Genomic DNA, 21,292 nt, shown 5'->3' with positions numbered 1-21,292 from the left:
TATTGGTGTAGCCTATTCTTTGTTGAATACACTTGTGACCAATAGAACCAAGCTTGCACATCTGTAGGTGATGTGTGGGAATGCTCATCAGTATTTTGCCAAGGGTCAGTGGTTTATCACTGCTGTTACCCATAGAACTGACCACCATTTACTGCTTAACTGAAACATTTTGTTTTGTATGACATTAAATAAGAGATAAAATGCATCAATAAATGTACATGTACAGGTATATATGAAAAATTAGGTTCATCATATAACTTGTGGTGCCAAACAGACAACAAAGTCTTCAGAAATATATTGATTGTCTGTGATTTATCAAGTGGGATAAATTATTTGCTGACAAAGTTTTCCACATGAATTTCTACAATTGTCAGCATGGTAGACCATGTTGATATTAATCATAGTCTTTTGTTCACATAAACTAACCAGGCCCATTGCTAAGGATTACACACAATGTGTGTTACACCTTATTACACTAGGATTTAATTATGACTGTAAATTGTATATCTATGAGTACGATCCTGGCTGTAATGATGAAAATTCAAGTATCGTCTTTGAATTCTTTGTCACACAAAATATCTTCATTCTAACTACATCTATGGAGATATTCACATTATACAGTGTGCCTTGGTGAGACCTATCCACACAGTTTCGGGTGTTTTTTCATATATAAGTAGAGTATGAAAATGGACATCAAAAAAGTTTATATTGTTTCAAAAACATTGCATACCAGTTATATACCTGAAATATGAGTGTTGGTTTTCATTTGTACTTGCAGCTCAATCCGTGCCACAAAAGCCAGTGATCACACAACAGTTGTAGCTGTAACAAAAAAATAGTAAGTATACCTGTGCTTTTTTTCACATGAAGTATTGTATTGTGAAAGGGACCTTGTGTGGCTGGTTTGTCCAAAACATTGTTCTGACTACAGCTAGAAGGCCCCTGACAACCAGTGAGGTCAGAAACTGTTTGGCAGTGGCCTTTTAATAATCAGATTGTTTGTCTGGTAGCTTGTGAAGCGGTTTTCTAGACACATTTCGTTTTCCTACAGGCACTACAGTTTCCTACAGGGGCTACAGTTTCCTACAGCGACAACAGTTTTCTATAGGCGCTACGGTTTCCTACAGGCACTATGATTTCCTTCACCCATATACCTGCGGTGAAAAATCTGTGAGTGCAGATTATAAAGTAAAATTGTACGTGTTGCAAATTTCCTAAGTACAATGACATAAATGTTACCATGGCCAGTTAGTACTGCACCAGTTGGGCAAATTTCATCAGCACAATGACACAAAAGTTACCGTGGCCAGTTAGGCAAATTTCATCAGCACAATGACACAGATGTTACCGTGGCCAGTTAGTACTGCACCAGTTGGGCAAATTTCATCAGCACAATGACACAAAAGTTACCATGACCAATTAGTACTGCACCAGTTGGGCAAATTTATCAGTACAATGACATAAATGTTACTGTTGCCAGTTAGTACTGCACCAGTTGGGCAAATTTCATCATCACCATGACACAAATGTTACTGTGGCCAGTTAGTACTGCACCAGTTGGGCAAATTTCATCAGCACAATGACACAAATGTTACCATGGCCAGCTAGTACTGTACAAGTTGGGCAGATTTCATCAGCACAATGACACAAATGTTACCGTGGCCAGTTAGTACTGTACCAGTTGTGCAAATTTCATCAGCACAATGACGCAGATGTTATCGTGGCCAGTTAGTACTGTACCAGTTGGGCAAATTTCACCAGCACAATGACACAAATGTTACCATGGCCATTTGGGCAGATTTCATCAGCGCAATGACACAAATGTTACTGTGGCCAGTTAGTACTGTACCAGTTGGGCAAATTTCATCAGCACAATGACACAAATGTTATTGTGCCCAGTTAGTACTGTACCAGTTGGGCAGATTGCACCAGCACAATGACACAAATGTTACCGTGGCCAGTTAGTACTGTACCATTTGGGCAAATTTCACCAGCACAATGACATAAATGTTACCGTGGCCAGTTAGTACTGCACCAGTTGGGCAGATTTCACCAGCACAATGACATAAATGTTACCGTGGCCAGTTAGTACTCTGCCAGTTTGGCAAATTTCATCAGCACAATGACACAAAAGTTACCGTGGCCAGTTAGTACTGCACCAGTTGGGCAGATTTCATCAGCTTAATGACACAAATGTTATCGTGGCCAGTTAGTACTGTACCAGTTGGGCAAATTTCACCAGCACAATGACACAAATGTTACCGTGGCCAGTTAGTACTCTGCCAGTTTGGCAAATTTCATCAGCACAATGACACAAAAGTTACCGTGGCCAGTTAGTACTGCACCAGTTGGGCAGATTTCATCAGCACAATGACACAAATGTTACCATGGCCATTTGGGCAGATTTCATCAGCACAATGATGCAAATAGTACCGTGGCCAGTTAGTACTGTACCACTTGATCACATTTCATCAGCACAATGACACAAATGTTACCGTGGCCAGTTAGTACTGTACCAGTTGTGCAAATTTCATCAGCACAATGACACAAAAGTTACCGTGGCCAGTTAGGCAAATTTCATCAGCACAATGACACAGATGTTACCGTGGCCAGTTAGTACTGCACCAGTTGGGCAAATTTCATCAGCACAATGACACAAAAGTTACCATGACCAATTAGTACTGCACCAGTTGGGCAAATTTATCAGTACAATGACATAAATGTTACTGTTGCCAGTTAGTACTGCACCAGTTGGGCAAATTTCATCATCACCATGACACAAATGTTACTGTGGCCAGTTAGTACTGCACCAGTTGGGCAAATTTCATCAGCACAATGACACAAATGTTACCATGGCCAGCTAGTACTGTACAAGTTGGGCAGATTTCATCAGCACAATGACACAAATGTTATCGTGGCCAGTTAGTACTGTACCAGTTGTGCAAATTTCATCAGCACAATGACGCAGATGTTATCGTGGCCAGTTAGTACTGTACCAGTTGGGCAAATTTCACCAGCACAATGACACAAATGTTACCATGGCCATTTGGGCAGATTTCATCAGCGCAATGACACAAATGTTACTGTGGCCAGTTAGTACTGTACCAGTTGGGCAAATTTCATCAGCACAATGACACAAATGTTATTGTGCCCAGTTAGTACTGTACCAGTTGGGCAGATTGCACCAGCACAATGACACAAATGTTACCGTGGCCAGTTAGTACTGTACCATTTGGGCAAATTTCACCAGCACAATGACACAAATGTTACCGTGGCCAGTTAGTACTGCACCAGTTGGGCAGATTTCACCAGCACAATGACATAAATGTTACCGTGGCCAGTTAGTACTCTGCCAGTTTGGCAAATTTCATCAGCACAATGACACAAAAGTTACCGTGGCCAGTTAGTACTGCACCAGTTGGGCAGATTTCATCAGCTTAGTGACACAAATGTTATCGTGGCCAGTTAGTACTGTACCAGTTGGGCAAATTTCACCAGCACAATGACACAAATGTTACCGTGGCCAGTTAGTACTCTGCCAGTTTGGCAAATTTCATCAGCACAATGACACAAAAGTTACCGTGGCCAGTTAGTACTGCACCAGTTGGGCAGATTTCATCAGCACAATGACACAAATGTTACCATGGCCATTTGGGCAGATTTCATCAGCACAATGATGCAAATGTTACCGTGGCCAGTTAGTACTGTACCACTTGATCACATTTCATCAGCACAATGACACAAATGTTACCGTGGCCAGTTAGTACTGTACCAGTTGTGCAAATTTCATCAGCACAATGACACAAATTTTACCGTAGCCAGTTAGTACTGTACCAGTTGGGCAAATTTCATCAGCACAATGACGCAAATGTTACCGGGGCCATTTGGGCAGATTTCATCAGCACAATGACACAAATGTTACCGTGGCCAGTTAGTACTGTACCAGTTGGACAGATTTCATCAGCACAATGACACAAATGTTATTGTAGCCAGTTAGTACTGTACCAGTTGGGCAAATTTCATCAGCACAATGACACAAAAGTTAACGTGGCAATTTGGGCAGATTTCATCAGCGCAATGAGCCAGATGTGACTGTTATCAGTTAGTACTGTACCAGTTGGGCAGATTTCATCAGCACAATGACACAAATGTTACCGTGGCCAGTTAGTACTGTACCAGTTGGGCAGATTTCATCAGCACAATGACACAAATGTTACCGTGGCCAGTTAGTACTGTACCATTTGGGCAAATTTCATCAGCACAATGACACAAATGTTATCGTGGCCAGTTAGTACTGTACCAGTTGTGCAAATTTCATCAGCACAATGACACAAATGTTACTGTGGCCAGTTAGTACTGTACCAGTTGGGCAAATTTCATCAGCACAATGACACAAATGTTACCGGGGCCATTTGGGCAGATTTCATCAGCGCAATGACACAAATGTTACCGGGGCCAGTTAGTACTGTACCAGTTGGGCAGATTTCATCAGCACAATGACACAAATGTTACTGTGGCCAGTTAGTACCTTACCAGATGGGCAGATTTCATCGGCACAATGACACAAATGTTACTGTGGCCAGTTAGTACTGTACCAGTTGGGCAGATTTCGCCAGCACAATGACACAAATGTTATTGTGGTCAGTTAGTACTGCACCAGTTGGGCAGATTTCACCAGCACAATGACACAAAAGTTACCGTGGCCAGTTAGTACTGTACCAGTTGGGCAAATTTCATCAGTACAATGACACAAATGTTACCGTGGCCAGTTAGTACTGCATCAGTTGGGCAAATTTCATCAGCACAATGACACAAATGTTACTGTGGCCAGTTAGTACTGCACCAGTTGGGCAGATTTCATCAGCACAATGACACAAATGTTACTGTTGCCAGTTAGTACTGTACCAGTTGGGCAAATTTCGTCAGCACCATGACACAAATGTTATGGTGTCCAGTTAGTACTGTACCAGTTGGGCAAATTTCATCAGCACAATGACACAAATGTTACCGTGGTCAGTTAGTACTGCACCAGTTGGGCAGATTTCACCAGCACAATGACACAAATGTTACGGTGGCTAGTTAGTACTTCACCAGTTGGGCAGATTTCATCAGTACAATGACATAAATGTTACCGTGTCCAGTTAGTACTGTACCAGTTGGGCAAATTTCACCAGTACAATGACACAAATGTTACCGTGGCCAGTTAGTACCTTACCAGTTGGGCAGATTTCATCAGCACAATGACACAAATGTTACCGTGTCCAGTTAGTACTGTACCAGTTGGGCAAATTTCATCAGCACCATGACACAAATGTTACTGTGGCCAGTTAGTACTGTACCAGTTGGGCAGATTTCATCAGCACAATGACACAAATGTTACCGTGTCCAGTTAGTACTGTACCAGTTGGGCAAATTTCATCAGCACAATGACACAAATGTTACTGTGGCCAGTTAGTACTGTACCAGTTGGGCAAATTTCATCAGCACAATGACACAAATGTTACTGTGGCCAGTTAGTACTGTACCAGTTGGGCAAATTTCATCAGCACAATGACACAAATGTTACCGTGGCCAGTTAGTACTGTACCAGTTGGGCAGATTTCATCAGTACAATGACACAAATGTTACCGTGGCCAGTTAGTACTGTACCAGTTGGGCAAATTTCATCAGCACCATGACACAAATGTTACCGTGGCCAGTTAGTACTGTACCAGTTGGGCAAATTTCATCTGTACAATGACAGAAATGTTATCGTGGCCAGTTAGTACTGTACCAGTTGGGCAAATTTTACCAGTACAATGATACAAATGTTACCGTGGCCAGTTAGTACTGTACCAGTTGGGCAAATTTCACCAGCACAATGACACAAATGTTACCGTGGCCAGTTAGTACTGTACCAGTTGGGCAAATTTCATCAGCACCATGACACAAATGTTACCGTGGCCAGTTAGTACCTTACCAGTTGGGCAAATTTCATCAGCACAATGACACAAATGTTACCGTGGCCAGTTAGTGCTGCACTAGTTGGGGAAATTTCATCTGTACAAGGACACAAATGTTACCATGGCCAGTTAGTACCTTACCAGTTGGGCAGATTTCATCAGCACCATGACACAAATGTTACCGTGGCCAGTTAGTTAGTAAAAATCACCTCATCAGTGCACTGGTGGGCATGCAGTAAGAGGGATGACCTTATCAGCTAATGGCTGGCAATTTTTATAAAGTAGTAAATCATATGTCGGAATGCTTTTACCATTTGAAGACATGGTGTCCACAGTTGTTATCAAAGTTTGTATCTGCATTATTAAGATGCGTATAAACTCCATACATTAGGCATGTATAAACCAAATTATAGTGAGCTATATACTGAAGTGACTCCCTGGCCACGAAGGCCCTAGAAAAATGGCTTACCTAATCCAAATTCTATAGCCCTGGACTGTTTTGGTTTAACACATAATGAAAGCGATCGCAGGCTATAAATCTTGTGATCGACTCTCTCTTGCGTGTGCAAAATGCTTGTCTGGTGACGTAAAAGGAATGTCATCATTTATAAACGGGGTGTTGTTTATGTTGACGAAAAATCAATGGTTGTAGAATCCACATGGCAAGGTGCCTCACAACAATTTCTTGTGACAAGAGATACATTTTTCAGTCCATCCTCAGCGAAAGCCATAGTGATGTCATGATGTTACAGAAAGGATAAAATTGTGTAGGTGTGACAAAGCAATTTTAAATTTAACGCAAAATTTCAGTCCTTCAGCTTCCTTTACATTATTTTAGCTGAAATTTGTTTTACAATAACTACAATAACAATAACCAAGTATTTACGTCGTGAAGCAATATTTTGACCTTGTCTTGACCTTGTTATGTAAGATCTAAAATCACGTGGTCGTGGAAACCTTGTGTGTGACGTTGGCCATGCGCTGTTTAGAATAACCTTGATGCATTGGATGTCTTAATGCTTCCATATAGTATGCGTTGGAAAGTTTACATATGACTTCAAGGTTTTTTTTATTTAAGTGCTTATTACGCAAATTAAACATTTTGAGGAGGGCTATGCTTTATTAGGTTAGTTAGTAAGAAATAATGTTCGTACAATGGGTGTAAGCGGCAATTCTGTCAATAAGGTGGGCAAAGTTAACAAATTTTAGTTCTCAAGCTACACCTTTCACCTAAAATAATGGCCTTGTCCACCTTATTAGCTGTAAAACTGCCGCTAGACTCCCATAAGAGGAACATTTGTTCTTATTAAGTAAGCTGACAAAGCAGATCCCGTTGGACAACTGTAGTTCTGGACAACAGTCTGCTTTTACTTAGACTGAAAACGTCTGCCAAGAAATACACAGGTCAGTGGCAAATTGGAGGGAGATTACCTTTTAATATTAAATGGATTGGTCCAGATTTGTTTCTGCTCGTTCTGATCACAGCCGAGTTTATTCAGTGCATCGCCATTCCTTATCTTCAGGAGCAAGGGTTACTGCCAGTAATGTAATCTGCACAGGAAACTGATTTGATAAAGCTAGTATAAGTATGCTGATGGGGTAGTTTTTGGCAAACTATGTCAGCTTGGTGACTATGCAGTTTAACATAGTTGTTGCCAGCATGTTTAGTATTTTTTAATTCTAGACTTTTTTTATCTAACAGTCTTGGAATAATACGACAGAATTTGCATTCTTTTCATGCACATGTAGGTAAATATCAGGATGACTGTCTCTGTCAAGTCAAAAGTTAATATCGGATTTAGAAATAATCAGAATGTATGGCTGCCAGATCACAAATTAATGTTTGTTGACTGTGTGGATATAATTTCAAATCTGGAGGTGTTCTACTTTTGGGAGGGATGCAGCCTGTAAGTAAATTATGATTTTGAGAAAATTTGTTTTTGAAAAGTAATTTGTTACATGATTCTGTAAATTCTGAACTGCTACAGTTTTCTGATTTTCTTTATTCACGTGTCTTTGATGGTCCTTTTTTTTTACGTTCACATTTGTCCATAAACTTTTCACTTTAGCCAACTTCCTAAATGTTAATATGAAGTAGCCTTGTTTTTTCTTCACACCTTTTTTCACGTCTGCATTTTTTTTACATATCAAGAGAAAGAGATATAAGTTTTTTATATCTCAATAAAACGAAGCAAGTTTGCTAGTGTTTCAGAGAGCCAAACACCATTTTACTTGAGATTTGACTCCACTGACAGTAATGTTGATTTGGAATGACCCATTTTTGTATATAGACATAAATTATTCCACATTGATATAAAGTTTTGAAAACAGTATAAAGCCTGATATAAAATGATGAATGAGGAGAGTGTTTGAATTCACGTGTGAATATTTTCAGTGTGGTGCATGTTTTTAGTGGCACATTCATTGGGTTTTCAAGTAATCAAACATGTCATGATGAAGTGAGTATCAGTAGTCCTCTCCTGTCCCCATCTTTTTGCCGATAGCAACCATGTTGTTTCATGTCGTCGTTGTCATAATATTGAAGCATTTCACAGCTAAAAATAGCAGATCTTACTTCCGGGCAGCCTAGAAGGCCTTTGAAAATGTTAGCTCGAAACTCATTTGTTGTGATGGCGTCAAAATGAGCGACGATGTTCACTTGTGTGTGTATGGCAATGTCTTTGTCCTTCATACTCGCTCAATATCCTGTCTCCCTGACAACCAATATCTGCTCCATTTATGAAGTGACATAAGAGGCCCTCTGTTACTTCTCAAAGGCTGCTCCTTCAGTTGTAAATAATTTTTCTGGAAACTCAAGGCAGACACTTGTGTTCAAAATATTTACAAGAAGAAGAAGAAAAAAAGCAGATCTTCTGATGGAGTGGAAATTCCAGGTAGAGGCTTCTTTCAGGAGAAAGGCCCATTCTATTAATACTTACATGGTAATCAATTCCATTGTTTTTATTTTCATGAGAAATTAATACCGGGAAGATTTTACTGTCTTGTGAGCTTTGTGATCCATATCTTACCTTAAAAATAAAGTTTAGATTGTCACTTTTTTACCACGCTAACAGGATATCACCATTGGTCATGGGAGAACAAATAATGCTGAAATTAATTGTGTGGCCTGCGTAAAATTGTGGTGTTATTGCTGACATGACTTCATCCTAAATAGAACAGAAATGTCTTCTTGGCAGTAGAAAAAATGCAATTTAAAAAAATTCTTTTATATATTGTGACCCTCTTAAGCACTTCATTGTTATATCATTTCCAGGACATAAATTCTAAGAAATCAGTTTAGGAACCATGGCTAGGGGATATATAGGGCTTATCAAAGTATGGCTAACAAAACTGAAATGGTTCTGTTGTAATTTAACACAGTTACTCATGTAGGAGTGGGAATTTAATGCCCTTAAGTGTTACCGCCCGTTCACATTCACATGAAGAAAGTAGCAGAAAGTGTTGTCGGACATTTTTAATAGATACTTCATATCTGTGTGATACATCCATAATTTACTGTTAAATCATAAGATTTAACCTTGAATAAAACTGTGCAGTGAACTACAAGTTCTTAATTGTTGTCAGTTTTTCCAAAAGGTTGAGCTGATTGGAAAATCGCATGATAAAGACGCTGGGGAAAACTGGCTGCATAATAAGTGGAGCTTTTGGCACTTGCCCCATTGCTATCTCCATGTCAGTTCGATGTAGCACAGTTAATTATGCTGGCTGCATTGAGCTGCTTGCAGAGCTGATGTACAGTATGTTGATACTGGCCTTGAGCGAATATAGCGCGGTCAGTCAACGTCATCACTTCATCAGCTAATCAGCCTGTATCTCTTGTGAGATCAGTCTGTCAGCCCATTTGCATACATGTACTTTGCCATATCTATGCTCATTTGTACATGTACTTTGCCATATCTATGCTCATTTTTACACGTACTTTGCCATATCTATGTCCAGTTGCATATAAATGTACTATAGAAACTGACCTGAACTGCCACTGACAGGCAAAACAACGTCCATGTCACATCAGTTGTACCTAAGGGTTACAGCTGACAGGCAAAAACAGTGCCCATGTCACATCAGATGTACCCAAGGGTTACGGCTGACAGGCAAAAACAGTGTCCATGTCACATTGGTCGTACCTGACGGTTATAGCTGACAGGCAAAAACAGTGTTCATGTCAAATCGCTCATACCCAAGGGTTACGGCTGACAGGCAAAAACAGTGTCCTTGTCAAATCGCTTGTACCCAAGGGTTATGGCTGACAGGCAAAAACAGTGTTCATGTCAAATCGCTCGTACCCAAGGGTTATGGCTGACAGGCAAAAACAGTGTCCATGTCACATCAGTTGTACCCAAGGGTTACAGCTGACAGGCAAAACAGTGTCCATGTCACGTCAGCAGAAACAGTTATGTTTGTGGTTTGTAGAAATAGGCTGTAGCAGAGTGGATAAACTTGATAAATAGGCTTGTACCCAAGTGGATAAACTTGATAAATAGGCTGTGCCCGAGTGGATAAACTTGATAAATAGGCTGTGCCCGAGTGGATAAACTTGATAAACGGGCTGTGCTGGAGTGGATAAACTTGATAAATACGCTCCTACCCGAGTGGATAAACTTGATAAATAGGCTGTGCTCGAGTGGATAAACTTGATGAATAGGCTGTGACCGAGTGGATAAACTTGATAAATAGGCTGTGCCCGAGTGGATAAACTTGATAAAGAGGCTGTGCCCGAGTGGATAAACTTGATAAATGGGCTGTGCCCGAGTGGATAAACTTGATAAATAGGCTGTGCCCGAGTGGATAAACTTGATAAATAGGCTGTGCCCGAGTGGATAAACTTGATAAATGGGCTGTGACCAAGTGGATAAACTTGATAAATGGGCTGTGCCCGAGTGGATAAACTTGATAAATGGGCTATGCCCAAGTGGATAAACTTGATAAATAGGCTGTGACCGAGTGGATAAAACTTGATAAATGGGCTGTGCCCGAGTGGATAAACTTGATAAATATGCTGTGACCGAGTGGATAAACTTGATAAATGGGCTGTGACCGAGTGGATAAACTTGATAAATGGGCTGTGCCCGAGTGGATAAACTTGATAAATAGGCTGTGACCGAGTGGATAAACTTGATAAATGGGCTGTGCCCGAGTGGATAAACTTGATAAATAGGCTGTGACCGAGTGGATAAACTTGATAAATAGGCTGTGACCAAGTGGATAAACTTGATAAATGGGCTGTGTCCAAGTGGATAAACTTGATGATGGCATTTTTGTTTTCACACAAATAAGAAGGTATATGCTTTTAAACTTGGTGTTGAATACTTTATAGGTGCATATACATATATACACGTGTTGTCTTTTGTCTCTTAAACAGCCTTCTTGTAATTTGGCTTATTTCGGAATTGCGACTTTTATAGTAAAAGTAGTCAGATGGAAAGCATATTAAAATGACATTTATTGATGGAGACTTGACATTTAATTATGGGTGTTCAGTTTGCTTTATGTGCTATAAAAACACAAATTTAATCCTATTAGGTTGCTCTTTAATTAAGAACATCTTTGGATCATGAATGTTTCGCCTTAATTACCGTGTATTGTGAGATTATTTTGTGATTTTAGTTTGTAACTGCCCTGTAAACTGTCAGGGTTAAATTTTCCTACTGTAGAAATCACATTTGCAGTTGTACAATTCATTCGCCGTTGTGCTTGTGTCATTCTGACAAAGAACAAAACACTTCCAGGAATTACAGAGATAATGCCACTTGGATGAAATCACGATAGTATTAGCAAAACACATACAGGTGCCAATATTTTATTTCAGAGAAGGTCCTCAGAATATAGAAATGTTTATGCTACTGTTTAGGTGTGGTACTGTACAAGATTTAATTCACATTGATAGAGAGTTTGTGAAAGTACAGACTGCTCAATATAGATGATGTACAACTCAACGTTGATGTCAATTTTAAAAAGAAATAAACTGCTGAAGATGTAGTTTTAAAACATTCCTTGTGGCCAAATATATATGTAAGTTTACCTTGTTTACATGTACGTATTCTCGTTTAGTTCTTGTCAGTACAGAACGTGAAGCTGCATTTACATTTCAGATCTGTAACAAGGGAGCTAATCAACATCCCTGACTAGATATATTACTGTGAGGATTGTCTCCCATTATTGACATCTTCTCAAGAAGGGGCATGGAATAACATCTAATACCCTGTCTCACTTTTCATTTGGTTAACGTGCACTTACGTACTGAACAGGATTTTGAATTTCACCCACTAAAAACTTACATATGAATTATGTTTATGAAGTCCTGTAGTGTTAGTGACAATTGCTATGTGGAATTATGACCTGCAATCAAATGCATTCAGGAGTAGGTCTGTACCAACATCTTGCAGCAGAATGACACAGGAGGTTTAACAGGTCAGATTTTCATTTCACTGTGCGATAGAACATGTGGAAAATGTTAGGTTGTGTCAGTAAATTTTTTGTTGGTTTGTGTCACTGAAGCATGTTCATAACAGCAGGTCTGTTTTGAACATCTGTCTGTTATCATGCAAACTTTGGCTAAACGGCGTGTTGAAGAAAGACTGAGAATACTGTCACAACTTTGTGAGTTAAACTGTAAGAATTCGAGTCATAATACATGCGTGTAGCACGTTCATAGGTATGTTGCTCTGATGATTTGTATTCTGTTTATTTCAGTCAAAGTGAGAAAGAAGAACCTTCAGTATTACCTCTTATAAATGCCGGCATCAATAGGGTGAGTTGTCTATTTCTGTATTACCTCTTATAAATGCTGACATCAGTAGAGAGAGTTGTCCGTTTGAGTATTTCCTCCTATAAATGCTGACATCAGTAGAGTGAGGCGTCCATTTGAAGATTTCCTATTATAAATGCCAGCATCAGTAGAGTGAGGCATCCATTTGAGTATTTCCTCTTATAAATGCTGACATCAGTAGAATGAGGCGTCCATTTGAAGATTTCCTAATATAAATTCCAGCATCAGTAGAGTGAGGCGTCCATTTGAAGATTTGCTATTATAACCTCCAGCATCAATAGAGTGAGGCGTCCATTTGAAGATTTCCTATTATAAATTCCAGCATCAGTAGAGTGAGGCGTCCATATGAGTATTTCCTCTTATAAATGTTGACATCAGTAGGGTGAGGCGTTCTTTGCAGTATTCCCTCTTATAAATGCTGACATCAGTAGAGTAAGGCGTCCGTTTGAAGATTTCCTCTTGTAAATGCTGACATCAGCAGAGGCGTCCATTTGGGTATTTCCTCTTATAAATGCTGACATCAGTAGAATGAGGCGTCCATTTGAAGATTTCCTAATATAAATTCCAGCATCAGTAGAGTGAGGCGTCCATTTGAAGATTTGCTATTATAACCTCCAGCATCAATAGAGTGAGGCGTCCATTTGAAGATTTCCTATTATAAATTCCAGCATCAGTAGAGTGAGGCGTCCATATGAGTATTTCCTCTTATAAATGTTGACATCAGTAGGGTGAGGCGTTCTTTGCAGTATTCCCTCTTATAAATGCTGACATCAGTAGAGTAAGGCGTCCGTTTGAAGATTTCCTCTTGTAAATGCTGACATCAGCAGAGGCGTCCATTTGGGTATTTCCTCTTATAAATGCTGACATCAGTAGAGTGAGGCGTCCATTTGAAGATTTCCTATTATAACTTCAGGCATCAGTAGAGTGAGGCGTCCATTTGAAGATTTCCTATTATAAATTCCAGCATCAGCAGAGTGAGGCGTCCATTTGAAGATTTCCTATTATAAATGCTGACATCAGTAGAGTGAGGCGTCCATTTGAAGATTTCCTATTATAAATGCCAGCATCAGTAGAGTCATCTGTTTCATTCCAGTACCTTTTTACGTTTTATATTTTTTGTTTCAAGGGGTGGGAAAATGGACATACCTATATATTTTTTACATTCATATAAATTCTGTAATTAAGATGGACTTTTTAATTTTAACTTTAAATATGGAATTCTGACAAGGCCATGTTAGGGAAACTGGAAACACAATGTCTTATCTCTCGTACAGTATCTCATGCACATATAGCATAAAAATAAACAAAAAGAAAACAGGGTTCAGGTGACGTCAGTGGAATTGTCTGGTTGGTAAATCTTGATTTCGTCAGCGCTTTCAATTTTCTCCATGTGCATACTTCGAATTCCGATATCTTGGTTATATAAGACCACAAAATAAGAAGATATGCTTTATAAACTAAACTGACTGATGAATACGTTAAGTCTAGTGTTGACTCATAAATGCGTTCAGTCTAGTGTTGACTCATAAATGTGTTCAGTGTAGTGTTGACTCATAAATACGTTCAGTCTAATGTAGACTCATAAATGTGTTCAGTGTAGTGTTGACTCATAAATACGTTCAGTGTAGTGTAGACTCATAAATGTGTTCAGTGTAGTGTTGACTCATAAATGTGTTCAGTCTAGTGTTGACTCATAAATGCGTTCAGTCTAGTGTTGACTCATAAATACGTGAAGATAGTGTTGACTCATAAATGCGTTCAGTCTAGTGTTGACTCATAAATGCGTTCAGTCTAGTGTTGACTCATAAATGCGTTAAGATAGTGTTGACTCATAAATGTGTTCAGTTTAGTGTTGACTCATAAATGCGTTCAGTCTAGTGTTGACTCATAAATACGTTAAGATAGTGTTGACTCATAAATGTGTTCAGTCTAGTGTAAATGCGTTCAGTCTAGTGTTGACTCATAAATACGTTCAGTCTAGTGTTGACTTATAAATGTGTTTATAGTGTGGTGTTGTGTTTTCTTTTAACATATACAGCATATGGATTGATGAGTTCCGAAAATTTCAGTTTATTATTTGATGTAGTTCTTTCTGAATTCTATAGCTCCAACTCTGGATATGTTATTTCTTTTTCTTTTTTTAAGGGGCTTGCATAGTTCTAACTCTGTGAACATGACATTTCTATTTGACAGAGCTACACGGAGAACGCCAATGTAAGGGCTTGTATGAATGAGTTGTTGTTTGTAGAACATGGAGCATAGCTCTAACTCTGTGAACATGTGATTTCTATTTGACAGCGCTACACGGAGAACGCCAATGTAGGGGCTTGTATGAATGAGTTGTTGTTTGTAGAACATGGAGCATAGCTCTAACTCTGTGAACATGTGATTTCTATTTGACAGCGCTACACGGAGAACGCCAATGTAGGGGCTTGTATGAATGAGTTGTTGTTTATAGAACATGGAGAAGCACGGTCTCAGCTTAAGCTACAAGCCTGCAGCGCCCTCTTCACTGCGCTGGAACATACCTCAGACTCCGTCGAAATCACCAATGAGGACCATGAAATACAGGTGGGTTATCGTGAAGAAAAGATTTGCTACTATGGCACATGTATTCATCTGTCCCCGCTGACATTTCCACACAGGTACACATCTAGACATGATATTGACTACATTGTCCTCGTCTTATCAGTCAGACAGGTGTGGTTTTCATCTTTGAACCTTTACAAATCTTACCTGTATCAAAAATATATGATGTCAGTGTTGATTTCTGTCTTGGTAAATGACAATGCAGTTTGCTTGATTTGTTTCCCAGGATACCTTTTTTTCTGCTGATAATCAGCCTGTCACTCAGTCATTCTTTCTATCAAATTTCTGACATATATTCTGTTAACATGGGTCGTCTGTTTAGCTTGTCACATTGAACATGCTCCGAATGAGAGATCTGAGTGCAAAAAGACGTGAAATCATTTACTGTGGATTTCATAGTTACTGCCAAAATGTGGGTTTTTTCCTCTGGCTGCCATGGCAACACACTTGGTTCATCTGTGTCGGGTATTTGTTTTTGTCCTTGCAGTACATAAACCCCGCCCATGAACGGTTGCTAGGTTACCGTGCGGATGAGATATTGGGTAAAGATGCCCAAGATTTTTCTCAAAGTGATAAAAATAAACCCGATCTACAGGAAACAATAAATGGGCAGCTTAGGAAAGGAAAGGTGAGTGACCAGTGGGCACAAGTTGTTAGAAAGAGGGGGCTGAGGTGGCTAGCAGGTCAGAGCAGCGCAGTGACCCAGGAGCCTCTCAACAATACAGTTGCTGTGAGTTTGTGCAGCACAGGCTGGCTTCCTCTCTGGCTTTACATGAAAAGGTCTCTCAGCAACCTGCGGATGGTCATGTGTTTTCCCCTGGACTCAGTTTCTTCCCACCATAATGCTGACTGCCAGTATAAGGGAAATATTCTTGAGTACGGCGTAAAACACCAATCCAATAAATTGCTAGAAAGAGGACCAGAATGACTATGTAATGTTCTTTTCTGTGACATTTTCTTAATGTTCTATTTATGAATCTGGATTGAACAGTTTTCAGGTTGTATAAGTTTAAAATACATATTTTAAGCATTGAGTTTGGATTAAACATTTTATAAAGACAGCACACATTACAGTGAACTTTTAATTGAGTCTGTCATATTGGTACATCTCAGTAAAGCTGAAGGAGGCTCAATATAATTATGAATGTTAATGTCTTTGATCTGTCAGTTCATTAGATTGTGGTTTAATGGTAGCCAACCGGTTCCAGGTAAGTGTCTGTACAGGTATGTTTTTCAATGTGATTACATTTTTGTTGAACAGGTATGGAGTGGATTGTGTTATGTTAGGCGCAAATCTGGCGAGTGTTTACAGCAGCACTGTCATATCAGTCCAGTTATATGTCAGAACAAGTAAGTCTTAGAATAGAATAGAAGTATTTCTTAAGTGAAGTGTCACTTTAATGTCTTCATGTATTATGGGAAACTCGTTTTTTGTTAGGGTTTGAAGTTTGATGGTGCAGCAGAGCACTGGTCTTTCTGACCCAAATCACCTGTGACATTTTGGGAGAAAAGCTGTGTAGAAAACAGTGGGCGAAATGTGGTTTGGTTTTCTTGCAGAAGTGCGTTGGCGAATGTAAACACCTAACATGACATAGCTGCCACCTTTCTTTTGCTTGGCATGACATAGCCAAAAAACTCTTTCAATTCAGTTTGGTTTGTCGGGGGGGGGAAAAAATTCAGACAGAAAAACAACAAATCAATACTGTGAAGCTGAAATCACATCAAAGAAGAAAAAGTTTGCTGTTTTTACTAATGTGCTAAATTCCATTTTGGTGACGTTAACTCCCACGTTGATCGTTTTTCTTCATGATTAAACTTAATTTACTCTAGAGAAGCCAGCAATATTACAACAAATGAGATTTATTTATCGTCTCGTTTTGCCTTGTTACCCAGGTTACGTACCCCTGCAATAGTCAAAATAACTGTTTGAGGGCAATTTTTAGTCCTCTGTGGAACTGACGTAAATTGGTTGATGCCTTAAATAGTGTTTCAACAAAAGAGAATTTGCTCTTTATTTGGTTTGTATTGCATCATCCAATGCTGTTGTGGTGATTGTGCTCCAGTTTGATGGTACAACTGGATGTTTCACATCTGCTTGAAGCCGTCTTTTGTAAATTAAATTGGCAACTACATTTCTTTTACTATTGACTTCAATATGGTTTCGTTTTAATTGTAGCGTGGAAATTTGGAAGCAGTATTCTATATCCCCATCTTCAGAGATGGGGGTGTGGGGGTGGGTATGGGGGTGTGGACTTAATTGTTTTGATGGTTAAAGCACTGGCTTACTGCAGTTAGAAGGCCGATGAGCCATGAAGCAACATGTTTGAATCCATTTCTCACTGCGTCTGCTGTGGTTTAAGTCAGGAGGCTTGTCAGGTACTTGCAAAAGGTTTGTGCTTTTAGGAATCTGTGTACTCTGCAGGGTGTTCAAAGAGGGCAAGTTACAGGCTGCAGACAGCTGTCTACCGTGCTCCCCATAGCAGGCTGCAGACAGCTGTCTACCGTGCTCCCCATAGCAGGCTGCAGACAGCTGTCTACCGTGCTCCCCATAGCAGGCTGCAGACAGCTGTCTACCGTGCTCCCCATAGCAGGCTGCAGACAGCTGTCTACCGTGCTCCCCATAGCAGGCTGCAGACAGCTGTCCCCTTAGCCTCCTACTTTGAATATTCTTACTATTTAAATCAATAGTAATTCTCCAATTCTAAATGATAACCCTGCTCCCTGGTTTCTGTCACCCTGAGTGCCGTGACTAAAGTGAAAAGAACTGCTGAGTAGGACAGTAAACACCAGTCAATCTGCCAATCAGTCAATCCATCTGCAGTCAACTCCAAGAGATTTTTCTCTTTTAGAATTCTCATAACTGTGTCACTGTTGTCATTGACAATGTCTTGTATAAATTATGCCCACCTGCGTATATACTTAACTCATATTCTGTGTGTAAGCTTAACTGTGTGTTCGGATGGTTTCAGTAAACTTCGTCATTATGTGTCAGTCCGCTGTTCACCCTCTGAAGTACCTCATCATTTAGACCGCATTAAAGACCTCGAGCTCAACTTGATGGCCAATGGTAAGTCTACACTCAGTGCTGAAGAAATAATCCAGGATCGGTTTAGTCTCCTGACTCTCTGACACATTTCTGGCCTTGGGTTGTTTAGATTCACCAAAATTTCCATAGTTCAAGTAGTGTTTATGTGTTAAGTTTATGATAAACCTCTTGGTACATGTACCTGCTTACCTTCATGCTAGACCTATTTTTCCCATTTTATATATATATATACATGTTAGCGTTTAAATCTTTAACCTGTGTATAGATGCTGTGTACTAACCCTTGTTAATCTGTTAAAATGACAGCTGTTTTACAATTCCCTTTGTATACATGGTGTTGTGTGTAAAACAATGTCATAAGTGAACTGACAGTATAGCACTTGTTCCAAAGCCTTAACACTACCCATTTCAACTGGGCTGAAATCTATTCACATAATCAAATGGGAATTAAAGATTCACAGATTACACTCAATCATGCTTTGTTCATACACAATGACACAGTTAAAGAAAATACATGTTAGTTTTATCAGAAAGTCTAATGTCTGAGTGATTCTAGAACGCAGTCGGTTATTATAGTATAATACTTTGTCATATTCAACATTCCTGATAGTCTGATAGAATCTTTATATTGAATTGATAGAATCATTATGTTATTTTTAACAGAATAATCTTCTGCAATAGCTAAATTCATTCACTCAGATGACAGTCTTTCTGTAAATAAGAGGTTATTTATTTTGAGAGAAATATGAATCAGGATAAATGTTAAGTGGACATGCTTTGGAATACAATGAATTCCACATTGAGAAAAAAAAAATTTGAAGGTCTCTAGCTTGCTCCCATTTTCAAAAAATTTTTTTAGATCCGGTTAATTTCCAAAGTAATGTGGATGTTTGGAAAGATTAAATGATAAGGAAATAAGAGCAGGTGTATGAAATCCAAGATTATAATTGGTGGTAATCCAAGGGATTATTATTGCGGTTAATCCAAGGGATTATTGTTACGGTTAATCCTAGGGATTATTACTGGTACATGTATTTTTGATGAAGGAAGAGCCTTTTATAGTTCAGTTGACATTGCCTATCAAAGGTAGATTTTGATGAAGGAAGAGCACTTGTATAGTTCAGTTGACATTGCCTATCAAAGGTAGATTTTGATGCAGGAAGAGCACTATTATAGTTCAGCTGACATTGCCTATCAGAGGTAGATTTTGATGAAAGGAGCACTTTTATAGTTCAGTTGACATTGCCTATCACAGGTAGATTTTGATGAAAGGAGTACTATTATAGTTCAGCAAACATTGCCTATCAGAGGTAGATTTTGATGAAAGGAGCACTTTTATAGTTCAGTTGACATTGCCTATCACAGGTAGATTTTCATGAAAGGAGCACTATTATAGTTCAGCTAACATTGCCTATCAGAGGTAGATTTTGATGAAAGGAGCACTTTTATAGTTCAGTTGACATTGCCTATCACAGGTAGATTTTCGTGAAAGGAGCACTTTTATAGTTCAGTTGACATTGCCTATCACAGGTAGATTTTGATGAAAGGAGCACTATTATAGTTCAGTTGACATTGCCTATCAGAGGTAGATTTTCATGAAAGGAGCACTTTTATAGTTCAGTTGACATTGCCTATCACAGGTAGATTTTGATGAAAGGAGCACTTTTATAGTTTAGTTGACATTGTCTATCAGAGGTAGATTTTGATGAAAGGAGCACTTTTATAGTTCAGTTGACATTGTCTATCAGAGGTAGATTTTGATGAAAGGAGCACTTTTATAGTTCAGCTGACATTGTCTATCAGAGGTAGATTTTGATGAAAGGAGCACTATTATAGTTCAGTTGACATTTTCTATCAGAGGTAGATAGATTGAAAGAATATGTAATATGAAATTCCTGTCTAATTTTGTTACATTATATATGCTCAAAAAGTTGGCGGAAGGGATTATGAAACAAAAATAAATTTACATAACAACATCCATAAAGTAAACCAAAGCATGTGTCTGTTGTAATACTGAGAAGCCCTTTGACTATAATATAGCTTTGACAGACTTCAAAAACTGTGACAGTCTTTGGAAACTGTGACAGTCCTTGGTAGCTGTGACGGCCTTTGGTAACTTCTCTTCATAATCCACACCTTAATATGCTGTGGATAAAAATACAGTGTATAAAGGAAATTCAAGGTGTTTTTGTAATTCATTTTAGAAAAGTTTGTTGAAAAGTCAGTACCTGTTTATACTTTATTCTGCAAACCCTGTTCCCTCACCCACCACCCCCACCCCCTTCTACCCCTTTCCTTCCCTCTCTGTAAATGTTCATGACCATATATAAAAGCTTGGTTGTGCTTTTTCCCCTGGGATCTTGCTGCTGACTGTCAGAGCTTCATGGCAATGGTCAAATTCTCTATCGTCCATTTAGGAAAGGCTCCATTGACATTCAGTCCCTCTGTAGCATCGATGGTCAGTCCATCTGTCTGTCTGTCTGTTTTCTTGTCTGCTGTCTGTTGGCAGTGCTGAGCTGTGTTTTGTCTGTCATTGATTGGCTATAAATGCACATTCACTGCTTTCAAATCAGACGTAAAGAATTTTCCATCTAAGGATTATTTTACACTGGTGCTTGCTTTGATCTCTGGTGGTGTACGTAGATGTATATTTCTATCCAGTGCAGTGTAAAGTAATGTGAAATACAAAAAGCAAGCAGAAAAAAATAAAATAAGTAACTGAATAAACACAGTAATATGGACTGTTTGTTTTTGTTGTAGTGTAATCAAAATACATTCTCATGATGCACTGTATGTTTGTTTGGTTGCACTTTTTTTGTATACTTGTGTTTTGTTGCACTTTTTTCATATATGTGTTTTGTTGCACTTCTTTTTTCATACATGTGTTTTGTTGCACTTCTTTTTACATACATGTGTTTTGTTGCAAAGA

The 21,292-nt window shown here is 39.0% G+C and overlaps 1 protein-coding gene across 4 annotated transcripts in view; it reads left to right on the top strand.

Annotated features, from left to right (window-relative positions):
- LOC135472889 (high affinity cAMP-specific and IBMX-insensitive 3',5'-cyclic phosphodiesterase 8B-like) overlaps positions 1 to 21,292 on the top strand; it is a 114,404-nt gene that overhangs the window by 82,743 nt on the left and 10,369 nt on the right. For all 4 annotated transcript variants that reach the window (XM_064752601.1, XM_064752602.1, XM_064752603.1 and 1 more), the window contains exons 4-9: positions 779 to 838; positions 12,654 to 12,711; positions 15,133 to 15,300; positions 15,806 to 15,946; positions 16,580 to 16,668; positions 18,288 to 18,385. In XM_064752601.1, coding sequence (XP_064608671.1) covers positions 779 to 838; positions 12,654 to 12,711; positions 15,133 to 15,300; positions 15,806 to 15,946; positions 16,580 to 16,668; positions 18,288 to 18,385 — 614 coding nt within the window. The remainder of the gene's footprint in view (positions 1 to 778; positions 839 to 12,653; positions 12,712 to 15,132; positions 15,301 to 15,805; positions 15,947 to 16,579; positions 16,669 to 18,287; positions 18,386 to 21,292) is intronic.

This window comes from Liolophura sinensis, chromosome 8 (genome assembly GCF_032854445.1).
Source record: "Liolophura sinensis isolate JHLJ2023 chromosome 8, CUHK_Ljap_v2, whole genome shotgun sequence".
NCBI classification, from domain to species: Eukaryota; Metazoa; Mollusca; class Polyplacophora; order Chitonida; family Chitonidae; genus Liolophura; species Liolophura sinensis.
Note: the sequence above shows the minus strand (reverse complement) of the source record. Positions and strands in the feature narration are given on the sequence as shown.